Consider the following 16,905-nt stretch of genomic DNA (forward strand, 5'->3'; position numbering starts at 1 on the left):
AAAGGAAATATTCTAATACACTACCATTAGTTATAAAATGAAACACTACTATGGTTGAGAAATTTAAAAGATAAAAAATAATATTATTTGTTGTTATTGCAGTCTAGTGTAGCCACGATATGTATATATAGAAAACACTTCTCGTCACCGAGCATCTATATTTAAAAGTTAATTTTCAAATCGTTATGCATAATCCTTGTACACACACGATAACAAAATTATTTCAATAAAACTTTCAAATAAACATTTATCAATAATTACAAAAACAACAATGAAAATTATATGGAGAATTTAACAATAAATATTGTAACAAGATTAACAAGACATGTTACATCATAATCACATACATAAACAATCCAAACACTACCGTCTCTCGAAATTTATGTATAGGCCTACGTCATCCAATGAGATAAGTTGTAATGAAGATCAACATTCTTTTCAAGAAGTGACGTATAAAATTCATGCCATTTTAGACTTCACTGATTGAAATCACTTTCATGTCATTTAGACTTCACTGCAGCATCGAATATCATGCTGAAAGCCTTCTCAGTGCATGTCCGAAACTTCACAGGATCTATGAGACCTGTCTCAGTTCCTATGGTAACCCTCAAATGGTCCATGTAACTCATTATCGTCACCACAAGACTCTACAGAACCAGTATGCAAAACCCAAGCTAGATAGGTTAATTAATGAAGTAGAGATTATTTAGTAGCAAAAATTGATGATACCTTTGGGGAATTGACCACCATGAAATACAAGCCTTTAACAGGTTGATTAGAAAGTGCCATCTTTTCAACTGGTCCGATCATATTAGTTACTGCCATGCTTGAGTTCCTTATCGTGTTGTGAACATATTGAGCTGTTGCCTTTACATGGATTACCTTTCATACAACTTAGATACAGATAGACAGAGAAATATAAGAATGCAAGTGAGAGCTAACTACGTAGACATACCTCTGGACCTCTATATTTTCTCATAAATTCTAGTAGCATTCCAGTGAGATAAACAGCAGCTGAGTTTCTCTTCGTTTTGATGATACTTTGTATTTCCTGAACAAATTTGAGCGGTTTCAAGGACCCGTCATACTGGTGAAGTTTTGGCAATGAAATATGCAAGAAAGCAAACTGATTTCCCCATAGTCTTTTAGCTTCCTGATTTTGACACATCTCATCGAGAGACTTGAAACCATCAATAGATCTTGTGTTAAGTAACACCAAGGCTGTTGACCATTCATTTTTTGCTCCTTCACTCGTTACATCCATGTATAATCTTGTCCCCAGAAAGATGATTCCGCAAATTACATCATTTACTGTCTGTGTAACAATATATATTTTTGTATTGAGAAGGAGATGAGACAAAGTAAAAAGCTGAAAAACAGTACATAGCATAAAAAAATATCCAGGACCATCATGCTAAGTGTTAACTACATATTTTATTCGAAAGATGTTTAAATAAAAACCATAAAAATATTAGAAACAATGAAAACCGATCATTCATAGTTTAATAACTTGGTTTTTTTGTTTATTTGTTTTTAATAGCTGTTTAATATTTATAATGATAATATATCAAAAATATAAATACTAATACTTTTTATATTGTACTGTAATTTTCATTATCCACTTAAATTATAAGTAAAACAATTATTTAACATGTACAGTTTAGTCATCGCAATTTTCTATTAAGTTATGAATAAATTAATATATATAATCTTTTGTGATCCATATCCATATCTAAGTGTCTAAAATAAGAAATTATTTTTTTCCACAAGTTTTTTATTATAAACATTTGTTAGGAAATTAAAATATCTATTATTATTATTATTATTATTATTATTATTATTATTTATATATATTGGAGCAAGGACGATGGCAGTTACTAGGTCGACATGGTGCAAGCGAGAAAGAAATCGCCCGAGAAATCGAGTGAGAGAGAACCGATTATTGTATCTATTAAAGGGGGAAAAGGGGTTTCTACCATTTTACTGTACCATATGGGAATAACTTGTCGCTCAGGGGCGGATGTATAATTTTGTAGTAGAGGTGTCACCGGAAAGTAAGAGTTTGCACGATAGTAGAAAAACAATTCGAAAATTTTCGGAAAATTTTACGGTGCGTCCGGAAAAGTGAAGGGTTGCATGGGTCACCGTGTGCCCTGTACTAAATTTGCCAGTGTTATCGTCCCTATACACTAATACAAAACGACGTTGTCCCCTATTTTCCAAATAAATACATTAAAAAATAGGGCAAATGACGTAAAAGCCCTTTAAGTTTCCCAAAATGTCGGTTTTACCCTTGAAAATGTTTTACGTCTATTAAACTCGAATGTTTTGTTTAATGTGTTCATTTATACCCGTTTAGCCGGTTTCCAGATAACCGTTACCTGGAAACCTGATACCAATAAAGCTCTTGAGTTTTCAAAAATGTTCGGATTTACCCTTAAGTTTACAAAAATGTTCGGATTAACCTTATTTTGATTGTTATTTTCATTATTTTGATAATAATAATAATAATAATAATTATTATTATTATTATTATTATACATGTTTAATATGTTTTTAAATGTATAAAAATATTTTATACATACATTTTTAAATGCGTTTTTAAATGTATCCAATATTTTTATAGATTTAAAAATATATTTACTTGTATTTAGTATTTATATACATTTGAAAGCCAATGTACGCCTTTAAAAACATATTTGTATATTAAAAATATATTTATTTGTATTTAGTAGGTATAAATATATATGTATTTTGTATAAAAATATACTATATACATATAAATATAAAAATATCAATTTGTAACGTTTATATTGTATAAAGGATATAATTATATGTATTTGTACATATTACTAAGTATATATATATATATATATATATATATATATATATATATATATGTTGTGTATTTATACATATTTATATGGTAAAATACATATAAACGAAACATTATTTTAATTCTTTGGGTGACTCATCAACCAAAAACAAAAAAGTTTTTGGTGTTTGCTTACTAAGTATAAATATGTATTTATTTCATATTTATATGTATACGATTGTTTTTATACAAAATAAATACATATGTATATCTATTAAATACTATTAAATATATCTATTAAATTCAAATAAAAATGTATTTATATATTTAAAATCATATTTATACATTTAAAAATATTTTTATTTGTATTTAATAGATATAAATATGTATTTATTTTGTATAAAAACTATCGTGTGCATATAATATGAAACAAATACATATCTATACTTAGTAATATGTACACATCCATATAATTATATCTTTTATACAATATAAACCTTACAAATATGTATTTTTATATTTGTATGTATACAACATATTTTTATATGAAATAAATAGATATTTATATCTACTAAATACAAATAAATATATTTTTAATAAATAAATATGGTTTTAAAGGAATACATAGGCGTTAAAATGTATATAAATACTAAATACAAGTATACATGTTTTTAAAAATATATTTATATTAAAATAATTTATACATTAAAAAATTTATGTATAAAATATTTTTATACATTTAAAAATATATAATAATAAAAATAATAATAATAATAATAACAATCAATGTAAAGATAAATCCGAATATTTTTGAAAACATAATGGTAAATCCGAAATTTTTTGAAAACCCAAGGGTTTTACTGGTATAATGTAACCGGTAGGTTATCTGGAAACTGGCTAGAATGGTATAAATGAATAAATTAAACAAAACATCCAACTTACTAGACCTAAACATTTTTATGAAAACTTAAGAGCTTTTATGTCATTTGCCATAAAAAATATGTATATATTTATTTTTATTTATATTTTGGACGATATGTCGTCCCTACAACTTTTTGGATACCCGCAAAAAAAAAAAATTCCTTCCTTCCTAACCAATAGAGACAATTTATCGTTGTTTTAGCTTTAGAAGTGAAAGTTTATTTGTCAAACCTATAGCGACCATGGCCGTCCCTTAGGTTCCTCTGTAGGGACCACATTTGTGGCCTGTATAGCTTTTGTTTTTGTAGAAGTTTATTCTTGTAGTAAAGTATGTAATACATACCACATGAAGGCATGACTTAATTTGCTTGATTTGATCTAGAGAGAATGTGATTGTCGTTATATTGATGGGATTGAACTCCACCCCTTTGTTGCCGGAGTGTATCAGGCTCCGTCTATCTTCCAAAACACTGCTCTTTAAAATGCTCCAACCGAAATCCATAACAGTGTTTAGTGCACAAGTTAGGGCCTGTGGTACACGACTAATTATGCTTTTAGGATCTTTTTCTGGCTTGAGAGATTTCCGAAAAATTGGCAATGTTAATGGTAGAGAAGGATTATCTGCCCTTTGCAGACAAGAGAGAAGAGCACACATAAGAGAGTAACCATCGCCAAGTGAATGGTGAAGCTTGAAAATAACGTTTCCAGACGCATTGCTTATTGGGTACTTGATGATGTGAATTTCCCATAGTGGCTTTGTTTGTGGTAATGGATCTATCGCCATTTTTGATAGGTAATCATCGAAATAATGATCATATGATTCGGGTGCTAATCCTTCAGGAAAACAAGGGATTTTGATATGGTCTTCTGCATTCACTTCTACTCTCTTCCAGTGCTTCCCTCCCTGTTTGTTTTCCACCTGCTCATAGAACCAGGCAACCAGAAATTAATTAATGGCATAGTAATAAAGAATACATGATCGATTTATCAGATTTATATATGGGTACTTTTTGGGACATGGTTGCTCACAACGTAATTTGTATTTCTCTAGTTCCAACCTAACTCTTAAACACATAGTATTACACTTCGTATAAACTTGAAACAGCAAGAAATTATGCAGTACGATATTTTGGTTCATTTTTACACTCTTTAATTAACCATATCTCATCCACATGTCTGAATAGATTTGTAAGAGCCATAACCATCATTAGAATCGTCAATCCAAGAGACACCAAGAGAGTAGCGATAGTAGTTGGAAAGGCAGTATTACCATAATGGAAGAGAAACGAGGGTTAATGGGAAGAAAGACATCGTTAATGAGTGCAAGTCTTGAAGAGTCATCAAATGGGTTCTCAAACTCCAAGATACAAAGAATAGAAATAGAAAGCACCGAGCTGTTGAAGTACTGCCCGGTCGGACTCACTGGCTCTGACAGTACCACATCTTCCAAACCTCCTACCTTCACCCTCAAACCCATATCTTATATCTTGTCGTGTGTTTTGCTGCAAAATGCTCAAGTACTCTATGACCTGGTTCGACTTGTTACAAGCTTAATAAGTACTTGTTCACCTGGTTTGCTCACAATTTATTATCTAGAAAGTTGCTCTTTCACACATAAGTTTGGTTATATTTAAAGGAATATGTTGCCATGGTTTGTACATCATGCTTAAAGATGATATATTATTTCTGGATCGAAGGAATGTGTGTTATGTCAAAGGTGTTAATCACAATTACAATCGGCACATCCGCACATAGATATATAGTAGGCGGTGTACGATTAAATCATGCATTACATTTACCCTCCACCAAAAGTATTTTGAGTACGTAAATGAAAGATTCTTTTACTTGGTCCTTTGCTAAATCAATATTTTTTTTAGGCTAAAATATGTCATACAAATTTTGCCCTCGGTAATCCGATGTGGCACGTATTGCTGGCCGTAAACAATGCACCCCCCCCCCCCCTTTTTTTTACCCGCGGTAGAAGTTCACTAGTGTCTAAAATCCCCATTTTTACCTTCTTTTGCCAATAACATCACCCCTAACTATTTTTAAAAGTTGCAAAAATGACAAAGATATCACCATCAATCTAGATGGCATAGGTAAAAAAAGGTACAGCCTTACAAGTTAGAAACTGAAACTAAGGGTATCATATCCACCAAGAAATCTATAATCTTTAAATTGATCATCACATTAGTTATTAATTATGTCAACTTTGTAATGTCACCTAATTAAATGTCACCTAGTATTCCACCCCATTTCGACCATTCCCTTTATATCATTATTCTCGATACTTCAAGAATGACAAACTCTAGGCTGTTGGGTGTGGGCAACATGTTATTACATGTTACCACACTCAAAAGATGTCATATCATCATTCTAGTCATAGATGGGTGTTATAACACCTAAGGTGGAAATGGGCAACACCAAATTACATGTAATAACACCCTTTGTTTGTTTTTTTGTTTTGTTTTGTTTTGATTTTTTTTTTATATTTTTAGTTTCTATATTTCGAATTTCTTTTTTTTTATGTCATAATATTTATTCAAGTCTTCTCGAAGTTGTTTGTGTTTTCGTTGGTCTTGAATATCAACGACTCTATGTAAGTATTATGTTGTCCCTGGTTGAAATTGAATTTGTTCGGGTTCCATTGGCAAATACTCCACAATGTTTCGTCCTTTATCTTCAATCACCATGTTATGCATAATGATACATACATACATAATATCTCGTAGAGTGTCCAACTCATATGCTTGTGTCGCATGTTCAACTATGTGTCATTTTGCTTTCAGAACTTCGAAAGCACGTTCCACGTCCTTACGTGCTCCTTCTTGTCTTCTCTAAAAATTTATCTATTGGTTCTATCGGGTGTCAAAACGCATTCACAAACGTGGAATATGGTGGGTATATTCCATCTGTGAGGTAATACATGAACTTATACTCATGGCCATTTACTGTTAAAGGAGCATCTGATGCCTTTCCTGTCAAAAGGTCCTGAAATATTGGTGACTGATCAAGAACGTTTACAACGTTGTTAGAATCCGCAACTCCGAAAAAAGCATGCCAAATCCATAAGTCTTGTGACGCAACAGCCTCTAATACTAACGAAGGCGATCTAAGATGACCACTTGTGCATTGATCTTTCCACGCCACATGACAATTTCTCCATATCCACTTTGTGCAATCAATGCTTCCATGCATCCCCAGAAAACCATGTCGTTCTTCATGCGCCACATATAGTTGTTGCATGTCATTCAATGAAGGTTTGCGCAAGTATTTATCACCGAAGGTTTCGATAACACTTCTCACCAAACTGTACAAACTTTCTCGTGCAGTTCGCTCTGACATTCTCATATAGTCATCAATAGGATCGGGCGATTCCCCCAAAGCCATAAGCTTGATTGCAACAACACATTTTAGCAACCCTGTAAAACCTCGTTTACCTCTCGCATCATACCTCATTTGGAAATATTCATACCTAAACATATATTTAGTTTTAAAAGAATTATTTAATAATCTGAAGAGCATATATTTAATTTTTAAAACAATTATTTAATAATCTAAAGAACATATATTTAATTTTTAAAACAACTGTAATTACTGTACCTGCTTTCCATTGCATTGGCTATTCGTTGAAACACATTTTTCCGCAAACGAAACATTCTTTTAAAATCGCTAGGTTTGTTGACACAATTATCCGCAAAATAATCGTGTACTAGACCTTCTTCACGATCTTTGTTCAACGCCGCATGTCTATTTAGTAGTGGAGCTGGCTCTGGCGGTATCATGTCGGTAACATATTGTTACATATACCCACGAACATATCATCCTCGTCGATATCATGATTGTATGGATGGAAAGGATCAAAAGGTTCCATTTTTTAAGTAAATAGAGTAATAGAAAACAAAATAAAATAGAAAGCAATAGGAATTGTTGAATGGATTTGTTGGGTTCGGTAGATAAAATGGAGACAAAATTGTTGTGTATTTATATTAATAGAGATTTTTTTAATATTAGTGACAGTTTGCAAACGGTCGAAATTTTGAACGTTTCAATCAAATTAGTCGTTTCCTTCCGTTACCACCATAACATGTGTTACCATTACACCAAAAAACGCAAGGGGAGGGGGGTGCGGTGTTGGGGGTGTTATGATGTAGTTTTTGTATGTCTGCGTCGGAATAACGGGCTTTCCGGTTGCCCATTCCGAGTGGACTTAATGATCAATATGGATCGTATACACCTTTAACTTTTTAAAATGTAAATTAAATTTTTTATTCTTGTTTGTTTAAAATAGTGGGTGATCCGTGATTATTATTTTTCTAATTTTGTGAAATACGTAGACTATTTTATAATTTTTCATAAAAGGAGACTATTATATATATATATATATATATATATATATATATATATATATATATATATATATATATATATATATCCCTATTTTAATAAATTAATAGTTTTAATCTGCTTTTGCCAAATGTCACTTTAATACAACGCATCATTAATATCATGTTATGTATCATTTAGATATATTGGGCAACACATTTCAAAATTCAAATTTACATTTTCTAATTATATGTTAAATATAAAGTTATAATAACTTTAAAAATTTGATATATATCTTAGTTAATAATTTATTTAAAATGACTTATTTAAAATAACTGATTAATAATTATAAAATTTTATTATAAAATTTTAATTAATTTTATAACTGTTGTTTCCACGGGTTATAAACTAGTGTGTGTGTGTATATATATATATATATATACATATATATATATATATATATATATATATATATATATATATATATATATTTCATGTTCCCTTATGAACAGTTCTTCAATCCAATTGTCTTGATTTTTTTTTTCTTTTTTATTTTTTACTTTGTCTGGGTTTTAATCGTTTTCATTTTCCTCTTTTTGTTTATGAAGCTTTACCCCTGTTGGTATTGATTCCCTCCTTGGTCAATGAATCGTCAACAGTACTGTTCATCGTGCACATGCATCCTCTTCTCTTTTACCACCAGTACTTTAACTCCACCAAGGATAGTTTAATCCCTCCACACACCCATTCACCGCCTAAAATGTCTCTCCTTTCACCTCATACCATCGGGACTTCTCACGTTGCTCTGCCTTCTTCCTGATGGTCTTAGGATCCCCTCCGCCAATTTACTTTGCCCTAACTAGCTTCTTCATCGCTCTTTCTCATCTCCCAAACTCAACTAAAACTTTAATGAAATGTTCATCGTCTATTCGGCTTCCTGCTTCCGGTTCCATCCGGACCAACGTGGATTCAACTAAGAATCAGGTAGTGGGAGTACCGGAGGTGTTGGGTTTGTTAAGAATTGCTTTTTCGGTGATCCTTTAAACAGGTAACACCATTGCGGACTATGGCGGTTTGGTTCCGCTACAATATCATCGTCATTTCCAACCGCTTTGGAATTAGAACATCGTTTCTTCTTCTCCACATTTACTTCCCACTGTTGTATCTGCTTGAAAGTGAAATCTACTCTATGTCTTCAACTTCTACCCGTATTATCCTACTTCACTGCTTCTTACTGGAAAAGAATGACCTAAAAAGCCGATTTCGACAAGGAAGCAGCAACAACCAACAACACATATCAACGCTAATGCTGGTGGTGGTGCGAAGGCGTTGGCTTCCGGTTGTAGTGGTTGGACGCGATGTGGGGTTGAAGTTTCCTTCCTAGTTGAAAGGTTGTTGTGGCGACCCTTCAAGATAAGTCATAAGATATCGGGAGGATAAAACAAAGCATCATCGTTCCTCAATTTCCTGACTACTTTCAACATTGAAATAATCAGCAGGTATCCTTGCCTAATTTCTCAATGTTTTCAAGATTTGGATTGAAATAAGTATTTTCTTTCTCAGTGCTCATAGGAAATTTTTGGGTTTCTAATTTGTGTTCCATTTTTTTACAAAAATCATAGGAGAGAGTTTTGAAGTGGAATTGTGGCTATGGTTAATTATTATGTTCAGAAATCAGAAGAGTGAGTAAAAAAATACATTTGAATTCTTTTTTTGGTATGTTCTTCAACAGATTTGTCAAGTTTTAGCATCCTATATCTTTCCTTCAGTTGGTGTTGTTTTCAGATGATGGTGACTTAAAAAGGTGCTCAATTAAAGAAGGATTTGATTGATTTTGTTGTTCATACTTGGCAGATTTGGGGATACACATCAAGTGCTTGATGAAATGCTTCAAAGAACCGGTAAGATTAGTTATATTCTATCATCCATTGCACCAGATTCATTAAATAGCAACTACTTTTAAAACTACATAAAAATGGTATTTACACGGTTGATATGATTTCATTCTCATTTAGAGTATCTTTTGACTACAATTCAAGATCTCAAATACACCACTAAGTTGCTCATCTTTTGTCGTCTTTAGGTGTTGTCTAGGTTAAGTGTAGTATGACCATGCTATTTAACACCTTATCCTTTTGTTGTTCTTTAGGTAAAATTTAATGAATAAAGATTAAACAGTTATACTCATCTATTCTGCCATTTGTTCTTATTGTTAAGTTTTTTATGAGCAAAGTGATGTCCGTCCACTTTGACTTTTGACATGTTAAGATTTTTTACTTTTGACCTGAACCCAACATCTTTATAGAAACCTTCATATTATGAAATAATTAAAATTGTTTATATGAGACTAAAACACTTAATAAGAATTATAAAGTAAATATAAATTTTTTGTGAATAACAAGTTCTATATGCAAAACACTTTTGACTTAAACTTGTTTTAAATCAAACACATCTTTGACGTTGTTATCTTTATTATATAAATGACATTCACATATTCCAACTTCAAGAAATGGATCCTTGAAGGAAAATAATGTAGTTTATTTAACATATGTAAATCTTATTTATATATAAAAGATTCCTAATGATATTTTCACTAAGTAGTAGAGAAAAAAATTAGTAAGGAACTATACACTATGGTGTATGACTTCCTTTCTAATGAATGTCTAAGATTTATCATAAGATACCAAATCAACTTTAACAACTATAGTAGTTATAAATTATATTTTACATGTTAAAGATAATTGTCAAATCTTTGTTGAAGGTTTCAAATATAAAGTTGAGATACAAACTGCTAAGAACCTTTTAAGTCCTTAATGATAATGAGGGATGAATTACATCTTACTTAGTATGATACTTTCTAATCGATAGAAATGTCCTCCTTTTATTTCCTTGGGATAACACCTAGAACTTTATCATTTGTACCTTGAGTACAAACACCAACTACCTATTAGATATAACATTTTCCTCATAAGATTTTGTGTGGAAAGGCTCCATCCCTATCTTACTTAACTGTTTTATGGATTTATAGCCTATGTTGGACTAAAGCTTTTAAACCCAAAATCTACTAAATACATATTTGTATATAATACTCTAAGTATGGCTTAGATTATTATAAGCAAACCCACCAAGAATAAGTTTTTCTTATTCCTATGATAATTGAGTTAGCAGAAAGCAAGCTTCTAATGACAAAGCAAGTGGGAGGTACATGGAACTTGAAGCATCTTGAGAGCTATTACTTGATGTAGTTATAGTTCGCACTAGCTTTAACAAGGGATTTTAAACCTAAATAATAGCTATTTACGAACACAAATTGTTCGCATTAGTGGTAGAAATCATCTACGAGTTGAGAAATGTGGAATCACTCATTGATAATCTTTTATTTATGCTTTCTAGCAAATCCGTTAAATACCAACATGCTATGCCAGATCTCGAATCTGATTAATGACTTAGAGTCATGAACATGAGATGTAATCCATGTATGATAATCAAGTACGGTCTTGATCGAACTTTCTTCTTATAGCAAGGCTAGAAGGAGTAAGTGATTCTTCTAGGAAGAATACATTACATGGATAACTATACACATTTAAAGTAAGACTTGTTATAAAAGGATTTTCTCATACTCGTGTCATTGACTATGGTCCTTATGATACTCATGACATTGACTATGATCAAACCTTTTTCACAAGTAGCTATGATTAGATCAACAAGGATATTGTTTACTATAAATTCATATTCTCAATATGAAATATAGCAAATAGATTTCAAGAAAGACCGATTTTCTTAATAGACATCTACTAGACGTTATCTATATAGATTAGACTGGAGGTTTTCTTAATCCATGTTATCCTAATAAAATGTGTAAAGCTTGAGATCCACTTATGGATATAAAGCAAACATCTCAATGTTGTAATCATCATTTTAATATGAAACCATAAGGTATGCTTTTATGTCAAATTGAATAAAACATGTGTGTTTACTAAGAACTAGTGGGAGCATAGTGCATTCCTAATCTTGTATGAATGAGACATACTTAATAATAAGAAATTACATTCTAACCATGCCAGACTTTTTCACCTTGACTCGAAATGTGTTTCTAAAATGAAAGCCTTAGGAAGGACAAGATACATTCTTGGAATGTAAAATCTATAGACATAGATAAGATGAATGTTAAAAAGTTTTATATCCTTATGCATATATTGATAATATTTTGAAAGATATCAAGATAGAAGATTCCTTTGGAGGAACCTTTACATTATCACATGGCACTATGTTTGACCCAGCCTCAAAAGGACCTAGCTTATAGGTTTGAACTAGCTGAAATGATTTATATTCGATTTGCTTTGGCAAATGAGTCCATCATTTATGCCATATCATGCATAAGACCTGGTGTATGATCATGATATGACCATATCATAATATACCAATTGAATACAGGGTTAAGTCACCGGATGACTATAGAAACATTCTAAGAGTAGTTTGGAAGAACTAAAAGAATGTATAAGAGATATATAGTTTAGAAAAAAATCTTCATGTAAAGAGCTACATAAGATTCTGATTCTACACAATATATATGATTATGAATTATAATTGGAATATGAATTCATTGAGGGATGAAGAGTAAGTTGGAATGAGGTCCAAGCAAAAAAAAAACTAACATAATATACTACAAAATAAGAATACAATACTTTAGAAGTTGAAATCTAATATGATTGGATGAATGAGTTCATTGAAAAGCTATGTTTATCTCTGCCATTCAAGGATCACATAGAAATCTTTGTGAGTTCGAGAGTATACATAATCGAGCTAAGAGACTCTATATCACCTAAGAACACCAATCATATACTCCAAGATATTTAACTATACCTAGAGTAAAGTCAAATATAGAGATGATTGTATTCGCAAAACTCGCCGAAATGGGATTTTGATTTGGATTTAGTATTTGGATATCGGAACATTCTAACAACAACTATTATATAATGTTTTGATATATTAGGATATGATCATAGCATCAATACTCATTGTGTTCTATATTAAAATGTTTAATCCATGAATAATCTTATTATTCTAAAAGTTCATAGTCGGTTATAGTTATGGGAGCAATTATGAAGTAAGACTAACATGATTTGGATTGGTTGACTTTCACTGGATGAAGGTATGCAATGGGTTGTAACCAAGTTTCATAGGTACTTGTCAAAGAACTGGTATTGAACTGACCCGCATCAAGATCATCTCATGGATTATTATCGTGAATGATACCTGATTAAAAGGTACTATCTTTGTATCCTTAACACCTGAGATACATAATGGGACATAGGTGTAGGGAGTACTATGCTTAGATATGGTCAAACGTTGGTCCTTAACCGGGCAGTTATAAAAGCCATTTTCAAGTATGGTATGAACTAAACAAGAGGCTTATGTAGTCAAGATGAGATTTGTTCCTCTTATATGATGAGAGTTAGACATTTAAGGTGCCTTACCAAAAGTTGAACACAATATGAGATTGATTGTGATCCTTATCTCAATGTTTAACATGATATCTATGACAAATGGATAACTGATAAACTTACCTTATAGACCAATTGTTGCTTAGAGCTTTTTGGGAATTAGGCATTGATAGAATAGCACAAAGTCGTATGTTGATGGGAGCAGTGAAATGTTGCTAGACGTTCACCACTATCTATATCAGTCTAATATGAATCTTGCTCAAGTGGGATATTAAAAGATCTAGTATGGTCAAGAATCATATTAAAGTGATATTGCTAATTAACGTATGATACTAATGGGTCACACTAATAACAACTTGATACAATTGATTATTTATTAGAATTTGATTTTAATAAATATTCAATAAACTCTAATAATTAAATTGGAAATTATTTAGTTCTAGGAAATAATAATTTTCATTAGGAAGTAACATTATATAATTCATATGGTGTGAATTAATAAATCATGCATAACCTTTTGGACTAGATAAATTATTTTGCCTTTTACCAAAAAGCTAAAGTTTATATTTTATAAACTTGGTTTACAAAATATAAAACTTTTGTCGTGTTTTGTCTTTTTATTTTTGAAATAATGAATGAAAAAGTAAGGCATGACATTTTGACTAGTTTATTCAAAAAGAAAGGCATGGTGCTTTCAATTGTTTAATCAAAAGCATGGGGGGACAAATCTAGCTCGTAGAAGCATGGGTGCTTAATGGTTAAAGACCCATGCACATTATGCATGATATATATATATATATATATATATATATATATATATATATGTGTGTATGTGTGTGTGTGTGAGTAAGGTTTTCATTTATGCTTGCTTCACCTCTCCCCTCAAAACCGTAGCATGCATGATGTATGGCTTTCTTTCTCACTTTTCATCATCTTAAGAAGATATTACTTTCTTTTATACTCTCTTGAAGTTCATACTTTGGTTATGAACTTCAAGCTTAAGAGTAATATGATTTTTACAAGACCAGCATCTTAAATCAAGTTGGTAACTTCTTGGTGTCTCAAAGGTTCCACATTCTCCATCAGCTTCCAAGCCTCCCCTTGAGGATTCAATGTATACAAAGGTTGTTAAACACTTCTTCCTCTTTGGTGCTTGTTTTCTTTCGAAACATTGAAAGAAGATCTTTGGTGGGTTATAAACTTGTTTTATGTTATTCAAATCATCAAGTCTTTTGTTGCTAAATCTTATGTTTTTGAAACTATTTTTTGAATAAAAACCCAACAGAAATCACTCCTTGCTACTTTCCAGGCAATCAGACGATCCGACCGTATCTTCCAAATCCTTGATAAAAGTTAACAGTAATATACGATAAACTTTCAATAGTCGAATGCATCCTTAGCAGAATCCACATATTGACGACAACGAGTCCTTGCTCCCGCTGACTTTAACCAATAAACGACAACCATCACTACTCAGCTCAAAACCAGGAATCCAACACCTTATCTAACTTCCCGACATACAAAACCATTCTGAGTCACATCCAAAATGGCTCAATTTGGCAATCTAATCCGAATAAAATACTTAAGACCCTAAATTATCTTGCTATCCAATATTCACATGTTCGATCTATAAAAAATCTTTTGAGCTCCAAGCTAATCTACCAATTATCTGAAGCGTCAGATTTCCGAACGGACGATAAAGCCGACATCCTTTAAAACGACAACACCACAAGACTCTATCCAAGAGTTTTTATGGTAAAGCTACCCTAACCTACTTGTATATAAGGCTTCAATAGCCCTCCTGTTCTAACCAGGGATATCATAACTAACCATCACCTCGATTCAATGTAACTTACTTTGTTCTAAATGAATGCTACACAGCTAGTTGTTGTCTTACATCACAACCGGCCCATACGGCCCACAACCTTCCTTGATTCCATGAATGTTGTGGCATTCCGACAGTCTCACTACCCATATTGCCATGGTGAAATCCCACATAGAAGAAACTAGATCTAATTTATAGATTCACCATACTCACACAGCTGCTCATGGACCAGGTGAGTGCTACAGGTCACCCCGCAGTCTTACAACACTTCTAAATCCATATCCTGTCATAGTGAATGCAACGGCTGCTCCACAGTCTTACATCACTCCCATAACTGCACACTAACCTGGTGAATGCTACGGATGCTCTGTAATCTTATATCACCTCCACAACCATACACTAACCTAGTGAATGCTACGACTGCTCCGCAGTTTGACATCACTCCCACAACCGCATACTAACCAAAAAAATTGTGAGTCAAAACCTTGTCCTACCAGACTATATCAGCTGTTCGGGTCATGCTTCAGACCCCAAAGCCTTCATCAGACAAGAAAAGGCATAGAGGTCCTCACACAGCCCTCGACCCGAACCTAGACATGAATCCATATCATTTTCTCTAATGCTCACCACTGATCAATGAACTCTCTGCCTTGCTTAACCCTGAACCCTTTCACAACCAGAATTAACTTTCTAGTTAACTTATGATGATATCAAGATGACTGACCTTCTTAGTTAATCATTAATCAAACAATATCTTATCCGCACCACCTTATTAGCCGGTAAAATCCTCGCTGACCCGACAATAGTTTTCCCCATACTCACAACCTGACCTATATTGGATTCATCCAGACATCAAGGAACCCTGGTGCTCCCTCTAGATATACCGATCCAAATACCTTACATGGGTACACATTCTAAAATAGCTCGCACTTAGAACTATCCCCGTTGGTCTGAAGTGACCATCCCTCACTTAGATTCATCTATATTCTGATAATCTTGTAATTATTGGATTACCGATCCATCCACTGCTATATTGAGCTTGCTGAACTAAGATCCCATGAACAAACAATATCGAGTGCCTACACCCCAAACCAGACGAAACACTTTACTATTCTAGAAGAAAGGTTTTCGTATCCAAAATTACCTTCCCTCGATACAATCCCACATCATTTTGCAATCCCAACTGATGACAAAGAACCCGTAGACCCCCAATTTAAGCAGATAGATAATCACATCAATGCTTTGCTTATTACTGAATCAAACCCGAGTCTGATATAGACCATAATTCCATAATCTAGCAATTCAGGGCAATATACCCAGAAGTGATGATATACCATAAACAGAACATGACAATTAGTTGTCACATCCACTGACCTCCAACTTATTCGGCTCAACAACTTTGAAGCATCCTAACTATAGAAAATAACTGATAACAACCAGCAATCGAGATGCACTGAAAACAAACCGTTAATCTAGCGTTCTCCACTAAACTAAACCCATGCAGAACTACATATACCCAACCCTGCAGTTGATTGACAGATCAACCATTGTTGCGGATACCACAACCATGCGGT

At 32.5% G+C, this 16,905-nt stretch overlaps 2 protein-coding genes across 2 annotated transcripts; both read right to left on the reverse strand.

Moving 5' to 3' along the window:
* Nucleotides 1-246: 246 nt before the first annotated feature.
* Nucleotides 247-5,441, reverse strand: LOC145128483 (wax ester synthase/diacylglycerol acyltransferase 7-like). The gene is made up of 5 exons (XM_079063272.1): nt 5,007-5,441; nt 4,080-4,655; nt 956-1,315; nt 730-867; nt 247-647 (listed from the first exon to the last, which is right to left on the reverse strand). Exons 1-5 carry the CDS (start codon nt 5,211-5,213, stop codon nt 501-503), a joined length of 1,428 nt encoding a protein of 475 aa, XP_078919398.1. The 5' UTR covers nt 5,214-5,441; the 3' UTR covers nt 247-500.
* Nucleotides 5,442-6,604: 1,163 nt separating this feature from the next.
* On the reverse strand, nt 6,605-7,521 carry LOC145131572 (uncharacterized). The gene is made up of 2 exons (XM_079066247.1): nt 7,340-7,521; nt 6,605-7,211 (listed from the first exon to the last, which is right to left on the reverse strand). The coding sequence occupies exons 1-2, from the start codon at nt 7,519-7,521 to the stop codon at nt 6,605-6,607; spliced, it is 789 nt and encodes a 262-aa protein (XP_078922373.1).
* Between the last annotated feature and the right edge of the window lie 9,384 nt (nt 7,522-16,905).

This window comes from Lactuca virosa, chromosome 8 (assembly GCF_052849685.1).
Source record: "Lactuca virosa cultivar CGN04683 chromosome 8, Lactuca_virosa_CGN04683_v6, whole genome shotgun sequence".
NCBI lineage: Eukaryota > Viridiplantae > Streptophyta > Magnoliopsida > Asterales > Asteraceae > Lactuca > Lactuca virosa.

Bases quoted from the DNA above. Each gene is read 5' to 3' on its own strand.
- LOC145131572 (XM_079066247.1), bottom strand. From the start codon at position 7,521: ATGATACCGCCAGAGCCAGCTCCACTACTAAATAGACATGCGGCGTTG. The intron at 7,212-7,339 runs GTACAGTAATTA...ATATATGTTTAG, and splicing joins GCCAATGCAATGGAAAGCAG to GTATGAATATTTCCAAATGA.
- LOC145128483 (XM_079063272.1), bottom strand. From the start codon at position 5,213: ATGGGTTTGAGGGTGAAGGTAGGAGGTTTGGAAGATGTGGTACTGTCA. The intron at 4,656-5,006 runs GTAATACTGCCT...TTCTATGAGCAG, and splicing joins CTCGTTTCTCTTCCATTATG to GTGGAAAACAAACAGGGAGG. The intron at 648-729 runs GTATCATCAATT...CTGGTTCTGTAG, and splicing joins TGGTGGTCAATTCCCCAAAG to AGTCTTGTGGTGACGATAAT.